This window comes from Anabrus simplex, chromosome 1 (genome assembly GCF_040414725.1).
Source record: "Anabrus simplex isolate iqAnaSimp1 chromosome 1, ASM4041472v1, whole genome shotgun sequence".
NCBI classification, from domain to species: domain Eukaryota; kingdom Metazoa; phylum Arthropoda; class Insecta; order Orthoptera; family Tettigoniidae; genus Anabrus; species Anabrus simplex.
Window position 1 is genome coordinate 688,986,089 of NC_090265.1, and position 17,614 is coordinate 689,003,702.

A 17,614-nucleotide genomic window follows, 5' to 3' on the forward strand; every position below is an offset into this window, starting at 1 on the left:
GAAACTAGTAATAATGTGTAAAGTCACTAGCGGGCCAATAACGCTCGGAACACAGCAATAAACAGAAAACACATGGGTTGTACATCAGCTAAATGAACCGCTACTGAATACTGCAATGGCTTTTCGGCTGTTGACACATCGCCCCTCTCAAAGGGCACTTTAATGCACGAGTATCGATTATAAATTGAAACTAAACAACTTTTTTTTAAACCAAAAAGTGAAAATAAACTGATTTAGATAACGTACATAACTTTTACGCGGAAATAACATTACTTATCACACGTAAAGTATTTTTAACGCTCTACCAAAAGATACAGTACCACCGCATTTATCATGTGTTTTTGCTGTTTACCTTATCTCCCAGGTTATTTGAGATAGGGTATAGACTTTTCCAAGGCCAAGTGCATTCTTGCTGCCAGCTGGTAGGCTGCTTTCTTCTCACACGACTAATCAATTAAATATAAATCAATATAAAATCAACAATTGCATGCAGGCAGAAATCTCTTAATTTTCACCTGACATTCTCATGAGCTTCGTAAAAAAATAAAAAAATAATAATAATAATAATGATAATAAAAAAGATTTATGGCTATGATCGCCCTGTAATGAGAAAATGTTTCACAAATTTTACAACAACCTTTTTCACAAATATCAAATGAAATAAAAAATTCAGATTCAGATTAACAATAAGTTACTTTAAGACGTACAATATTAAAGTTTAATGATGATCAGATCAATACTTCTAAAGTTATGAATCTTCAAAGTGGGCGTTCTGTTAGAAATGGAAAAAAAATACCGGCACTTTTTAGGTGCAGCCTGCGTTAAAATTTTAACTGGGTCCATAAAAATATCTACTCCACAAAATTTAACTTAGAATAAAACAAGCTAAATTTTGGTGTAGCTTGTTCCTGTGTGCAACAAAGGATAAACTTCGTCTTAACAAATTAACTTGGGTGTCTATACTTTTTCCAAGACAGTAGTTTCTGGTGACTTACAAAATGTAAACCAGCCAGAAGTCAGCAAAATAAGTAGAAGGGTATCTGTACTGATTGCCAGGAAAAGACCTCAGTTTGTCATGTTAACACAAGCAAAAAATATTTTTTTCAATGGTTAAAAAAATTAAGATATGCTAGGTTTGATTAGAAAGAACTAAAATTGCTAGATGGAAGTCGCCACTCTTCTCTGGTTTTAAAGTATTATTATTATTATTATTATTATTATTATTATTATTATTATTATTACAGACATTATTATTCCCAACTTCAAATACAGTTCAAAAAATCTTGACTTGGCAAAATCTACTTTAAAGAAAGTAGCATCTATGAAACAGACTTAGAGCAGAGTTATACTTTCTGTCAAAGTAGACTTGGTATCCGCTCAAGTCTTGTTCTTGAATACGACCCTAAAGTGAACTTTGTTGAGGTTTCGAAGATCATAATTGAGAAATATTACTTTGGATTCCTTTCTTCTTATAAAAGTCATTAGTGTTGAGTACGTATTCTTCACCTGATCTTGATGTCTTGTTTCAGAGAGTCTCAGTGGAAGGAGCGGTATTTGGAAGTATATTCACTTATTGGACCCTTTAAGGAACAATTGGAAGCTTACAGAGCAGAATGTCAGCACCTGGAGCAGGAGAAAGGAGAAGTAGTAGGTGAAATTCATAAGCTGGCTGAACAGTATGCAGACATATTGGGCCATCAAAATCACAAGCAGAAGATTAGACACCTAGTTAAACTGAAAGATCAGAACTTTGAGCTGAAGGAAGTAAGTGCATTTTTTAAATAATTTCTTCCATATTAACTTTTTAAATGAACAAGCTGCACATTTAATTCATTATTAGAACCTGGATTTCCATGCAAATGCTTTTTGTTTTTAAATAAGCTTGTTATACTTCACAAACTTTGCATATATTCTTTGTTCCCCCAGAAATTTTCGTTAGCTGGGTGGCAGGAATGATAAAATTTTAATTTATTCCCCTCAGGGCATTAACAGTAATATTAGACAGGTAAAGATTAACTGCAAAATTGAACTATTTTAGTGTTATCACGAAGAAGGCATAAGAGTGTTTTGAAGTTGTAGTGTTATACTGCTTGTTCATAATCACTTGGTTGCTGTGGAGTGCCAGATGGGTTTGTTATATCCCATGGAATGAAGTACTCGCATGCAGTTCCACGCTAATCCAGTCACCGCTCGCGCACAACACTGCGTAATAAACTAAACCTTTGAACTCAATGTAATTCGTGCAATTATGCTGACAATAATGAAGATTTTTCATTTCATTTTCCATATTAAAAGTCCGTTCTGCTGGACTGATTTGCTTCATTTTTGTTTTATTCTCTGCGGAATTACCTGCCAGTGAATCATCAGGCATTGATAGGTCTCTAAGTTCAGTCAACTTTGAATAATCCTAAAATCAAATTATTAAATGATCATTCCAATAATTGCAGGTGAAGGCTTACTCTACGCAATACATCATTTGACTAGCGGGCTGCACACAGTTGAGGAGCAATATGTTTACGTAAAGATACTGACGGAGCTGTTTTCAGTATCAATATTGGTATCAATGACAGACTATAGCAAACCCTGCAATTTCAACCAAACTTGATATACATATGACTTACTATATTTCTCTCCAGATAGTATTAATCGCCACGTAAGGCAATGCACTAGAAAGTAAATATCGCCGCCCGATTATCTTCTTTTACATTTTTTGTAATGGCTGAATACTGCTGCCAACCTGCCTGGTTACATATTAAAATCACGACATAACCATAACAAACTAACCTCAATATAAGCACCGACAATGAATGTTTCCCTACCCTAGTAAATGATAAAAGTTAAGATGAAATAAATATATTCATAATTAAGTCGGTTTCCACGCTCAATGAGGAATTAAGGAAATAAACACACTTTCTCACTCAAATTAATGTTACATATTTCTGTCTTTATTTTGATATACAGTAGGTGTACTGTAACCATATTCTTGAAAAGAGGGGCGTGTTAAACAATGCAATTTATTTAACAAGTCTTTGCAGTGTGATTTTTTTGAAGTTCGAGACATCCAATGACTTCCCTTTCTTTTGTCATGTACCGGTACATCTAGACACGAGACTGGCGTATTTGAGCACTTTCAAATACTACCGGACTCGAACCCACCATATAGGAAGACTAATGTGCCAAGCTACGTTAACAGAAATTAGGTCAGCTTTCAAGCTCACTGTGTGACGTACCCCTCTTAGAGAACAATAATTGAACGAGAAATGCAACTATGCAAGCTAAGGGCGCCAGTCTTTAAGTTGATGACTTAAAAACAAAAATTTATAATAAAGCTTGGACGGACTCATCACAGGGATGGGGTGATAGTGCACTAATCATTAAGCAGGAGAATTAGAAATCAAAAGGCTAATTAAGGCAGACTGATTAAAATGAACCAAGAGAATAACATTCATTATGCTAAATAAAAATGACGACTGTTTGACGAGAACTGAATTTAAAATAGGAAATTAATTTAACAAAAAATCGAATAACTCTACATCGCGGAAACTTGCAATATTTTTAACTCGCTTGCTCACCATCTGATCTTGTTCTGCTGGTCCTTGGAAAGCTTCCATCCTTGTAGCTGGAACATCACCGGTCATCTTTGAGATATCTTCATCTGCAGCTAAGTACCATTCCTGCCTTGCAAATTGCATCAACCACTAATTGGATGATGGCTTTGAAACTATCACTCCCTGTTATGCTCTATCCCATATATTGGAGATGAGCCCTGAATCACTGTTTGAAAAACCCCCTTGGGTTATGTGGAGAGGATACTGAATTAACATTCCTTCCAACTTGACTGAAAATGTGTACCGTAGTTTCATTTCTAGCTAGTTTAATGCTACCTATTGTTTTAGACTGGTACAAACCGGTCTAGTAGTCGAGCTGTACGTACTTCCTGATGAGAGTGGCTATACACCCATCATTCAGAGATTCCTAAGTACCACGTCGTGGTGACGAAGTTAAGACTGAAGAAGTGATAAACTATTAAACTTAGTCCATTATAGTACATCAACCATAAAACAAGTTATCAAACCTAAAGCGAAATACAAGATAGAATGATGCCAAGAGCTCCAACACGCCCTTAAGTAAGCTTTACTGGCCCTAGTTAATGGTCAAAACACGTGGTCCAATCAGGTGACACGTCTCTCCCTACTCCAGATATTAAAGTTGATGGGTCCCAACGATGATATCAACTGTTCTTCTATTAGCCCTTTCACTCAGTATCCATGGCAACATGACGCTCCTTTGAAAATATAGGCGGTGACCAGTTTGAATTACTCAGCTCCGAGCACAGTAGCTTCGGTTACATCGCCTGGACACGTGCCAGCTTTTCCAAGAATTGAGTTCTAAACTTGTTGATTCTTCTTCCTCGATGATGTGGCAAGATAGAGGAAAATCTACTGCAAGTTAAATTTAAACGAATGTCGCAAGAATCTAAATTAATATTAGGATATTCAGCCCTCGTTTACAAGTCGTAGTTACAAAGTAATGAAATGATAGTGACCAAATGATCAAACATGAATTATAATAAAATTACGTACAAAAATAAATATGTCATCATTTATGCCATTCCTGAATTAATTACGCATAATAAAATTAACATCATTACACTGTGACGTCTGAAATGTTACAACTGCAGAATTTAATATTAGTTCTACTATCTACTTCTATCGTTTTCATATACGTCGAGGTACCAGAATTTCGTCCCGCAAGAGTTATTTTATGTACCGGTAGATCTAGACATAAGACTGGCATATTTGAGTAATTTCAAATACTGCCGGACTCGAACCCACCAACCTGAGCTAGTCATACATTCTCTCCTTGAAAACCTACAAGCTGTTTTCCAGTCTTTGACCGGGTCAGGGACGAAATGAATGAACCATATATAGGCTATTATTACAATGGGGTCGCCACTCCGAAGGTGATTTATTAATGACTGATAAATGCTATGAAATGATAATGGAGAGTGTTGCTGGAATGAAAGATGACAGGGAAAACCGGAGTACCCAGAGAAAAACCTGCCCCGCCTCTGCTTTGTCCAGCACAAATCTCACATGGAGTGACCGGGATTTGAACCACGGTATCCAGCGGTGAGAGGCCGACGCGCTGCCGTCTGAGCCACGGAGGCTCGCATTCTCTCCTTCACTCGCTTAAATTAATTTTAAACATTTCCTGCCTTTATTCTGATGTACACATTACTAAAACTGTATTATTAAAGGGACTGGGAGGGGGGAGGGGAAAAGGAGAAAGAATCTAGATTGTATAATACAATGCAATTTCTATAAGTTCAAGGACTTACCGCATAGAACGTATCTGTCCTTCCTTTTAATAATAATGCTGATAGCTTTACATCCCACTAAGTACTTTTATGGTTTTCGGAGGTGCCAAGGTGGCAGAATTTTGTCCTGCAGAAGTTCTTTTACGTGCCAGTAAATCTATGGACATGAGACTGATGTATTTGAGTACCTTCAAATACCACTGGACTGAGCCAGGATGGAACCTGCCAAGTTGAGGTCAGGCCAGTCCCTCAGCCGTCTGAGCCACTCAGCCCAGTGTCCTTCCTTCTGCTTGGATGTTGTCTTCTTTCTTCAATAAGCAGTAGGGGATAGGGGCATTTTAAACATATTTTCAGCTTGCAGCTTGGTGTATCTCAAGCTTACAACATTAGGGAAACCCGGGAAAGGTACAGGGGCACTAATGAATCAAATAACATTATCAGATTTTTACATATATATTGGCTTAAATCATATGAAAACAGGTTGTAAGGCAAGAATGGGATAGGAAGGAGAGCTAGGACTTAAAATGAAAATAAGCGGTTGTTGCCTTAATAAAGATACAGCCACATCATTAGCCTGAAATGAAAATTAGGGAACCACAAAAAAAAAAAAAAAAAAAAAAAAATAGCCTATGCGGTGGCCTCCATGGTATGCACTAGCGACCATTTTGATAGGTGTGCTAGGTACCAACTGATGAGCCCAACTAGCACACGGTGGTGAAACACTGGCAACCAGGAATGAGTTAGCTGGAATATGTATAATGTCCAATAACGAACCATTTAAATTGGCATAACTTCAGACCTGCCGACTGTGGGGCTTGAATCCACCATCTCCTGAAAGCAAGCTCACAGCAGTGTCATTGAACTGCACAGCCAGTTCACTCAGTTTCTTATGACGCGTAATAGGCCTACCACATGGGCTTGCTCTCTCAAATTACACAGTTTCAACTTCTACCACAAGGCGACCCACGTACCTGTATATGAATCTTCAGTTTTCAATCTATATATATAAAATAAGAGTTTTGTCTGTACAATGCTCAGAATTTGAAAAGAATGGTATTTCTGCATCGGTCATGTCCACAGTAACAAGGAAATGCACTTTTTACTTCTTTCCGTAATTTCTGTATGTATGTACACGCATCACTAGAAAACGGCTAAAGATAATTTAATGAAAATCGGTATGCAAAGTCAGGGAATAAGTCACTACAATCTAGGCCATAAATAATTTTATTTATGCTGATAGAAATGGTAGTTTAGGGGAAGGCCTAAAATTTAATTTTCAAATATTTATTAGTGGTCCTATCTTAATGAAAATTGGTATTCAAAGCCGAGGAATAAGTCGCTACAATCTGGGTTATAAAGAATTTTATTCACGCTGAGTTAAATGGTAGTTGAAGAATTACATTTTTGGCCTTCCCCTAAATATTTACGTTATGAGTGGTCCTATCTCAATGAAAATTGGTATGCATAGCCGGAGAATGAGCCATTATAATCTAGGTTATGAATCATTCTATGCACACTCAGTGAAATGGTAGTTTAGGGGAAGGCCTGAAATTTAATTCTCAAATATTTAAATTATTAGTGGTCGTATCAATAAATACTACTTAACCAAAGTTATATAGAATTAAATTTCCGACCATTTATGTCTTATACATTTTTACCGTACCAACTGTGATAACACAGATATTCATGAAATTGTAATTTTGTTGCTAAGTCCATATCAACGCCGAGCTACGAGAAAATGGGTTAACAGAATTTAATGAAAATCATTAAATAGTCGGGGAATGAGAAACAACAGTCTAAACTATAAACAAATTTATTCACCTTGGATGAAATTGTAGTTTAGGGGAAGATGCCTAAAATGTAATTTTTAAATACCTATGTTATTGGTGCTATCGAAAAGTATTACATAACAAAAGTTACAGGGAATACAATTTCGATCATTTATGTTTTATTCAGTTTTACCGTGCCAACTACGATAAGAGTGGTATTTCCAAGTCGGAAGAAAACTAAATGTGAAGACCTACAATATCAAAAGCACATGGCATTGATCAACAATAACATTACATTGACCATTGTTTGAGCTGATGTTCATTGTCTCTTGTGCTGCCTCTCAACTCTGACAGATGGGATTACTGCTGCGTACAGAGTATAACAGCCTGACCGAATATTAGCGGAATATAGCTGGAGAGTTAGAAAACGTTCTTCTTTCGCATGTCATTCCTCTGGTTCATACATTTTCTGATACAGCTGGTACGTAACACACACGTTAATCATAGTATTCCAGCTACGCGATCCCTAATCTGGCGCGCTGTATTGAATGAGCAGTGTGCATACTTAAGGCAGTGGCTCACTTAGTAGTAGTAGTAGTAGTAGTAGTAGTATGGCCTGGTATAGAATAACAATTTAGGCCTATTCCAAATTATAGCACCACAATTCACTAAATAACTCAAAATTTGACCCTGAAAAGAGCCGTTTCTTAATTAAAGTTTCTTCCTCTTTACGTTTATTAAATTCTACATTCTTTTTCTTCCAAATTAGCAGCGAAGAGTGGGTTTCTCCTCTGGCTTGGAGGAAAAATTTGCCTCCAAGTCAGATAGATTTTTCGCCGCCAATGTAGTGAATTAAGATATTCTGACTCATCGGGTACTTCTAGGAAACAGATTAGTAGAAGGGCATACTTTATGCCGTAGGAGTCTCCACTATTCGACCCCCTTCCTGGCGAAAAAAGGCGAAGGGTGTTCACGGATCACGGCTATCTGCGGCTTTGATCATTCCAGCTCTGGAACTTTGTTCTGTTAGATCGGCAGTGTAGTCCTGTTCGTTAAAAGTGAGAAAATGTGCGGTTTTTCATCTGATAGAGTATTTTAGGTATATGATATCATTGCTTTTAGTCGCTACTTTCCTACCGAAGTTTTTGTAATGACCTATGTTAACTTGAGGTAGGAAAACCACACGGTCAGTCTCTCTGAGAATCCAATCCCGTAGCGAAGCACGGGTACATTACCTAGTTATACATATATGTAAAAACATTATGTATCTTAGTAAAAGATACTTCCCTAGTCTGTAATTTGATTGGTGTAGGTATAACAAATCTGATGATCATGCTTGTTGTTTAAAGGGGCCTGACCAAGGGACTGCTTCTATAGCACAATCCTGAATCGAGGATGCGTGTTGTCTAAAGGAGTCCAAAATTCAGGTCAAGAGCCCCTCATAATGGTACTTACCGCTAGTAAAGTAGAACCATGGTATTTGTCATGGTGCGGTACTAATCAGAAATAGTGTAGACTTGCGGTGTTCAACACATTATGGTACTACTCACAAGTATTCTACTTTGTACAGGTAACAAAGACCTATGGTGTTTCTCACATAATGGCGCCACTCGTAGACTACGCAAAACCATGGTGTTCCTCACCTAAGTGTACTAATCACGGGCGCTGGTATTCCCATGGTGTTCCTCCCATGGTGCCGCTGATATAGTGGTACTAATCACAGGCAACGCCCAGACACGTGGTGTTCCTCACAATGGTACTAATCACGGGTACTGGAAAACCCATACTCTCGCCTTATGCTGCTACTAATCACAAACATATTATGTACCTAACATAGTGGTACTACTCGCAAGTAAAGGCGACCGATGGTGTTCCCCTCGTGATGGTACTAATCACAGGTAGTTTCATGGTTCTAATACAATCATCTCTTCGTCACACCTTTTAGTCACCTCTTACAACTGGCAGGGGTGCCTGCGTCCCTCATCCATGGGGGTGTATAACAAATCTATTTGGGAAGAAATACTTTTATACTGTATCTACATCATAAAGAAGTCATGCTGTCATAGCAATGTCAATATGCAATGAAATAAGCATAATTTACTATATTTAATGTTAGTTTATTTACATTTTAAGGGATATGTAATAATGACAAAAGAATGCAATAAAAATTAATATATGGTATTTTGCACATCAAGAGCTATTCCATGGTCACTGAATTACAAAGCAGAGGGTATGAATAAACAAACAATAATAAATACGAGTACTAGTATTTAAAAAGCAAAGTCATCTCCGTCCTCCTGATGGTATCACCACAAAGGTAAAATACATTTTGCTGGGTGTTTTGGAGGCTTGCGTGTTCAAATGATCCTTAGAGCTACGCCAGCGGGAGCATATGCTCTTGGTAGGGCCACACAAGCCGGACAGGTCAAAGGTGATGATCCAGGCTAAGAGTGATACCCTCGTCCTTCAGGTTGGGGTTTGGTGCGTGGGGCTAACAACTTCACCACCACAAAACTCCATATTGTTTAGAAACCAAATAGAGATAACCGGATGGTCCTAAACTTACGATGACTGAAGCGTGCTAAATGACAGCGATATGGATATATTGGAACATGGAATGTGAGAAGTATCATTCAGGCTGGGGCTAGTAGAAAATTGGAGGAAGAATTACTTAAATATAACATAGATGTGGCAGCATTACAGGAGATAAGATGGAAGACAATCAAGGTGGCAGATCTACAGCACTACATTTTATTCAATAGTGGGAAGGAAGAAAATAGAATAGGAACAGGGTTTATGGACAAGAAATTGATCAGTCATATGACTGAATATGAAGCAATAAGCCTCAGACTATGCCAGTTAAGATTGAAAAGGAGATCTGCCAACATATCACTAATTAGTGTCCATGCCCCAACAGAGGATGCTGAAGGGGAAGAGAAAGAACAGTTCTATGAAAAAATGGAGCAAGCATATGACAAGTTGCCCAAGTATGATAAGTTGTCCTAGGAGATTACAATGCCAAAGTAGGCAAAGAGAAAGAAAACCACCCAGTGGCAGGATATCACAGTAAACACCAAGAATCCAATGAGAACGGATGGAATTTGATTGAGTTTGCCTTTAGCAAGGAGCTGGTGATTAAGAGCACATGCTTTCCTGATTAAGAGCACATGCTTTCCCCATAAGGAGATCCATAAAGAGACATGGATATCACCGGATGGTCTGACAAAGAACCAGATAGACCCTGTGCTGATAGATGCACGACATGCGTCCAATATTATGGATGTGAGAAGCATGCAGGGTGCAGACAGTGATTCAGATCACATACTAGTGAGGATCAAGTTCCAAGAAAGACAGGCAATTAAACCCAGGGACAGAGCTGAGCAGAGCAAGCTGTATAATGTAGAGCTGTTAAGGGATGAAAAGGAGGAAGAGTATAGAGACCAGATGCAAAGAAAACTACAGATGGGCAGAAACGGGAATGTGGACATCAATTAAAATGTGGGAAGAAACCAAGCTAGCAATAAATACAACAGCGCAGGAAGTACTTGGAGAGAGAAGGAAACAGAATAGAAATAAATGGTATGACGAAGAAGTGGGTAAGGTTCCTAGAAGAGAGAAATCTGGACCGACAAAGAATGCTACAGAGACCCACTCGAAATTGTATGGCAGTTTTTAAAGAGAAACTGTGAATAGCAAAGACATCGATAAGGAACAAGAAAATAATCGAAGGGAGAGATTGGATGAAGTGCAAAATAATTTTGAAAACAAACAAGGTAGAAAATTCTTCCATGGGGTTGGACAAGTAAAGAAGGGATATCAAACTAGAGTGAATATGCTTAAGGATGAGACTGATAGACTGATTGTTGGGAAAGAACGAATTCTGGAAAAATGGGCAAAACATTTCGAAACATTACTTTCTGTCAGACCAATATATGAACAAAAAGAAGGATCAGGTAGTATGGAAACTTCAGGGAGAGATGAGTGTGAGGGGGGGAAGAGAGGAACGATGAGAATGGACATGAGGATGAAGACAATGTGGGATCACCATCGGTTGAAGAAATAAGTGAAATTATAAAACAGTTGAAGTATAGTATAGCCCCAGGGAATGACCTAACTGCAGAAATGGTAAAACTGGAGAAGTGTTGGTGAGGAGAATACATGAGATAATTAAAAAGGTATGGGAAACAGGTAAAATGCCAGAGAACTGGACACTAGCAAATATATGTATGCCCTATACATAAGCATGCAATGCAAGAATTATCAAGGTATATCCTTACTGAGTACAGTGTATGAAATCCTCTCTACAGCCATAACAGAGAGAATTAGTAGTAGAGCAGAAAGAATTATAGGGGAGTACCAAGCTGGTTTCAGACCTGGAAGATCGACAGACCATATTTTCACCACAAGAATGACTGGAAAAGACATACAAATACAATGTTCGACTAGGACATCTTTTTATATATTTTAAACAAGCCTAGACAAAGTAAAGAGATCAACATTATTGGAAACAATGAAGTATTTTAAATCCCCACAGAAGTTAATAAAATAGACTAAGATGACCCTGGAGAACAGCAGAAGTCGGGTAAAAGTACAGGGAAGTCTGTCAAGATCTTTCAGAACTGATGAAGGCCTAAGGCAAGGAGATCAGCAGTGTTATTTAATATAGTGCTGGAGAAAGCTGCAACATCAATTACTACTAATCCAGGTGGTAATATTTACAATAGACTGATCCAAGTTTTGGCTTGTGCAGATGGTGTGGTGATAACTGCTAGGAGTAACGAGGCACTTACAACTGTCTTAAGGGAGCTGAAAGATGCGGCTGGATCTTTGGGTTTATAGATAAGTGAGGCTAAATATAAATAGCCTATATGGTAACGAAGAGAAGTGGAAGGAACACCGAAAAACTCCAAGTGGATGATTACACCTTTGAAGCAGTATATCTAAGCTCAGTAATAACATCAGAAAATAAGTTGAGACAGATATTTTAAATCGTATTAAGGCTGCCAACACATCCTACAGAGCACTGTACCCTCTTCTGAGAAGTAAAAATTTTAAAACTGACTCTCTACAAAACAATAATTAAACCAGTACTTATGTGTGGGAGTGAGGCATGGGTATTGACTGAGACCACAGAGAGAAGATTAAATGTGTGGGAAAGGAAAGTAGAGGAAGATATTTGGATTGGTGACGGAGGGAGATTTGTGGAGAATCAGAACAAATGAAAAATAAGATAAGGATCTGGACTTGGTGACCTCAGTCAAAATGAGAATAAATTGGATGGCTGGGGCATGTGCAACGGATGGAGGAGGGAAGACTTCCATGGAAGGCACTGACAGGGCACCCTGGGGGCAGAAGGAGAGGTTGGCCCCGTATGAGATGGCTGGAGGATGTGGAGACTGATCTGAGGACCGTTGGAGTCAGGAGGTGGCGTAGGCATGCTGTAGATCGGGACGTCTGGAGAGCTGTGGTCAAGGAGGCCAAGGTCCTTAAAGAACCGTAGAGCCATGAAGGCCATTGGAAGGGTGAAAGATAAAGGCTTCCTGTATCCATAACTTGGCACTTGTTGGGGTAGAAGCACTGGAACTTGCTCACTGACTTGAAGCTTGCTGACCCCAAGTTCTTCCATCCAGGTGACATTGAGTTATTAATAGGCGCAGAACATTTATTTTCATTATTGAAACTTGGTTGCAGAACTCAGTCACCAGATTATCCTATTCTTAAAGACACTGAACTAGGATGGATTATTGCTGGACACTACCACCAGAGGGGAAAAAAAAGTCTTACTGTAATAACATGTTTCTTGAAGTCACAGGACATGTTAGATACCCAGCTACAGCAGTTCTGGGAAATAGAAGAGCTTACATCCCCAGTCATGACAAGAGAAGAGAGAGCCATAGAAAGGCACTTTACAGAGAATACCACTAGGGATTCTACAGGTAGATTTATAGTTCGCCTACCCCTCAAGCAGAAACCTGAGGTTCTGGGGAAACTCCTTCAATCATGCCATGTCAAGACTAACTCAACTAGAACTGCGTTTCAGTAGGCAGCCCTCACTTAAGCACAAGTACTAACTTTCTTCATGAGTAAGAGGCCATGGGGCAAATGGTTAAGGTCAGGGAATGAAGGTGGAAGCTATTATCTACCCATCATCCAGTTTTTAAGCTTAGTAGCTCACCTACAAAAATGAGGGTTGTATTTGTTACATCTGCTAAAATATCTAACAATATTTCATTGAATGATATAGTAATGGTTGGAACGACAATACAAGAGGATCTTTACTCTGTTATTCTAAGTTTCAGAATGCATACCTTTGCCTTCACTGCAGATATTGCTTGAAATGTATTGGCAAGTCATGGTTCATGCAGATGATAGGAACATTCAGCGGATTATCTGGAGGGAATCAAATTAAATTTATTCCTTTCGGAATAGCATTAAATCATGATAAACGCACATGGTACATCTTTCTTTCACCATGCAGTTAGGTGGCACACTAGGTTGACCAGGCTGATGCTAGAATAACGATGATACTCCGTCATTTTTAATGTCTTTATGAAACCAAGCCCAACATTCAGCTTGCAAAACTTTGAAGAAATGTTTTCCCTCGAAATTAGTCCAATCTAATAGGAACCCCAGCCTTCAGCAAAAGTGCTGTGAACATCTATTTTTTGACTTGTTTTCAGGTAATTGATTGATAACCTATACTTTGTGTTACTACATACAATATTAAGATTTTTCAACTATAGTCCATTAATGACAGATCTCAATTTAACACCAAGTGTGTTTTTATACTTGTAAAATGTGTTATGGAGGCTGTATATTTTTATAAATGGTGTTTTTTTGACTAGACTCTATTGGTTTAGAGGAGGTGACTAATACTAAAGAAGTATTACAATTTACATATGATAACAATGACATTTACAGTAAGATACAAAAGTTGATAACTAGAAAAGCACTGGAATTGATAAGGTTTTGGGAGATACACTAAAGACAAGGGGTTGGAGTATAGTACCATATCTGAAGTACTTATATGATCATTGTTTGCATGAAGGAGCTATACCAAATGAATGGAGAGTTGTTATAGTAGACCCTGTGTATAAAGGTAAGGGTGATAGACATAAAGCTGAAAATTACAGGCCAGTAAGTTTGACATGTGTTGCATGTAAGCTTTGGGAGGGCATTCTTTCTGATTATACTAGACATGTTTGCGAGATTAATAACTGGTTCGATAGAAGGCAGTTCACGTTTAGGAAAGATTATTCCACTGAAGCTCAACTTGTAGGATTCCAGCAAGATATAGCAGATATCTTGGATTCAGGTCAAATGGACTGTATTGCGATGGACCTGCCTAAAGCATTTGATAGGGTGGATCATGGGAGACTACTTGCAAAAATGAGTGCAATTGGACTGCAGATAGGGAATCTGCCACCTGGGCAACTGCCCTAAATGCAGATTTGATTCGAGAAGAGCACTGAGGTTTGTAAGGAACGAGTTAGTTACGCGGTATTGACTGTGTAGTTATAAATTTATCTATCGGGCGATCCAAGCACCACCATTCTAGATCCACCAAGCTCGATAGCTGCAGTTGCTTAAGTGCGGCCAGTATCCACTATATGCTAGATAGTGGGTTCGAACCCCAATGTCGGCAGCCCTGAAAGTGGCTTTCCGTGGTTTCTCATTTTCATACCAGGAAAATGCTGGGGCTCTACCTTAAGGCACGGCCGCTTCCTTCCCACTCCTAGCCCTTTCCTGTCACATCGTACCATAAAACCTATTTGTGTCGGTGTGACGTAAAGCAACTTGTACCAAAAAAAACTAGACGCATGCATAATAACGTGATCAATTTTTATCAGAGCACATAGGACCAGATACCTAGAATATTCAGTGTCTCTCAAAGTTTAAATATATCTTGTTCTCTTTCCCTACAATTTTCAAATGTAACGCTGTTATATCCGAAAGGACAGGGCCATTAGAAATGTATTTCCCAGCAAAGTTGGAAAACCCTTAATCTCATGGAATAGCTCTTACAATGGTACAGCTAACTCCTCAGCTTTCTTCTCCTTCCTCCTCTGATTCAAAGCATGGCCTTCATTGTGCAGAATCTCATCAACAATATACCTGGTTAAAAAGAGAAATATTGTTATGCGTACATGAAAGTAATCAACATTAGTCTACCTAAAGTTATGTTTAGATGCTACTGTACCTCTTTAAGTGACTTTGATTCATGACACATCTTTTGCAGTTCATCTTTTGTTGAGTTTTGTGGTGGAGCCACCCCAATTCTGCCTCACCATGACTATAAATTAAAGGAAAAATAAAAATAAAATTCTGTAACAACATTATAATTCAGTAGTAGAAAATATTCAATCTATTATAATTACCACTAATTGATCCTTCCTCCATTTCATTGTCGGTTGATGCTCCACAAGCTTACAGTGATATGCTACATTATCCATCACAATACACAGGGTCCTATATTTCTTAATCCTATGATTGTGTTTCCACCCACATCTGAGATTTCTCACTGTTCATAGCACCATGATAATCTTGACTTCTCTTCAAATTTGTGGCAAATATCAAATCAGCACCTGTAAGAATTCTGAGTTTTAGCATGAAGTTATTTCTTCTTTTCCCTAAAAATATGAAACCACCTTCTACAGGAATATTAACAGACAAAAATTGTTATTTTTGTTGAATGATTGAAAAAGATGTCTGATTTTAAGTGAAAGCAATTGCAATGCAACAGTCACCTGATGAAGTTAATGAATTGCTACTTACACTACTCTATGCTAAAATTTATCATGTATTAGTATATTTAGTATATTGATAGTGGTTTAATGTCAATATGGTATATCTAGACTAGAAGTCCATAATCACTTGTATTAATGATATTTCTATAAACACTAAGGTTTAATACTTTAGAAGAAATGTAACTGCTACGAACACCAAACCTATATCAAGCACTAAGAAATAGGAAGCTTAGGTGTGCAATAGTCAGTTATACACTGATTCAGGTGGAGATTGTCAATAGAGAATGAACCTAATAAATAGGCCTGTAGTACAAGTAATTTGCCGATACCAATATCCAGTAATATTACATGAACATACACTGGAGAAGTTATAATTGAAGTGCATCTCTAAAGTTAATCGTTGGCCTAAAGTGAATAACTACAGGTCTTTTTCATAACCAACAGACCCCTTAACGGTGATGAAGTCAAATTCAAGAGCCACTGATAGAAAGCAGTGAAACAACAGGTAGGAATCTGCCACTGCCCTAAATGCAGATTGAAGGTGTAAGTTAAAATGCCACTTCCTACATCATGCCAGTCAATTTGAATCAATCAATCATCACTGATCTGCATTTAGGACAGTCGCCCAGGTGACAAGATATCACCTAGTAAACAGATTAGAAATCTGAAATGAAACCACGTAATAATACACATGAGCAAATATATTACATACACATATGCCGTAAGTCAATAAGAATATACAAAGGCTGGGTCTGTAAACCGTGTCAATGTCGAGACAAGACATGTTTAGGTTAGGTTAAGTTCATAACTAAATATTTTCCATTTCAACTGACTCTCACTGCCAGAATCTTATAGAAACAAAATTAAAATTTAAAAGAACACTTAACCCCCAATTAATTGTGAAACTCTTGTCATAAGGTCCATATCACTAAGAGTGATAACTAGTCTTCCTTTTTCAATACCTCGTAGCAATCTCTGAATTGATTTTTGTAAAGGACGTAACGTTGCTTTCCTTTTCAGAGGAGTTCTTGCAGATTTTTCATCCTTCTTAGACATCCCAATCGAATTCTGTACATAAGTATGGGACGAAATAGGAACGTAATTAATAAAATGATGTGTTCATCATTTCACACAAACTGCGTTATTAAATGAATTATCCGAACATGCCACAATTCTACTTACCTGGTATTAGCCAAATAGATTTACAATCCCACAGAAAAAGAAAATATGCTTTAAATATTCTCGCAAATGTATCAGTAGTGATTTTAACAATAATGCAGTGGTAATACGTAATTCAGGCTAGAACTGCGACTGAACATTGCCAACGTGCCAGATTAACGGTAAATGTAAGACGACGTATCGGCAAGTAGGGTCCCTAAACTGTATGGTTACCGACACTGAAAAAGAACTGCAAAATACCCAACAGCAAGAAAAGTAACTATAAATCGCTACCTTAACATTACAGGGGAGAAAGGGTAAGGTTGCACCCTTAGGGTATTGCCTTACGTGCTCAGGAATATACAGTGGGAGTAAGACGCGTAGCACCCCTAGGGGTGGAGTGGGGAGGGAGTGACATATAAAAATAATCGAAAACTACCTATACTAGTGTTGAATTCGTAGATGAATAGTGAGCGACACTCTGGTTGATATTTAAGTCCAATTTCAGCCTCCATCGGCATGCGATTCATAACGGACGAGAAAAAAAGAAAATGTCCAAAATGATAGAAATCGATACTAAATTCAGTTTTTGGGTTCTCTAGGTTATTTTAAAGGATTAC

The 17,614-nt window shown here is 38.0% G+C and overlaps 1 protein-coding gene and 1 long non-coding RNA gene across 3 annotated transcripts in view; one reads left to right on the forward strand and one right to left on the reverse strand.

The window, feature by feature from the left end:
* The window catches only part of LOC137496954 (hyaluronan-mediated motility receptor-like), an 83,641-nt gene that overhangs the window by 47,003 nt on the left and 19,024 nt on the right, over nt 1-17,614 (forward strand). For both annotated transcript variants that reach the window (XR_011017544.1, XM_068225141.1), the window contains exon 4: nt 1,530-1,764. Coding sequence is in view for 1 of the 2 variants with exons in the window: in XM_068225141.1 (XP_068081242.1) it covers nt 1,530-1,764 (235 nt within the window). In the remaining variant the exon portion in view is untranslated. The remainder of the gene's footprint in view (nt 1-1,529; nt 1,765-17,614) is intronic.
* LOC137496955 (uncharacterized) lies at nt 15,128-15,603 on the reverse strand. Its single transcript, XR_011017545.1, has 3 exons — nt 15,468-15,603; nt 15,290-15,382; nt 15,128-15,204 (listed from the first exon to the last, which is right to left on the reverse strand). It is a non-coding gene; the product is annotated as an uncharacterized lncRNA (long non-coding RNA).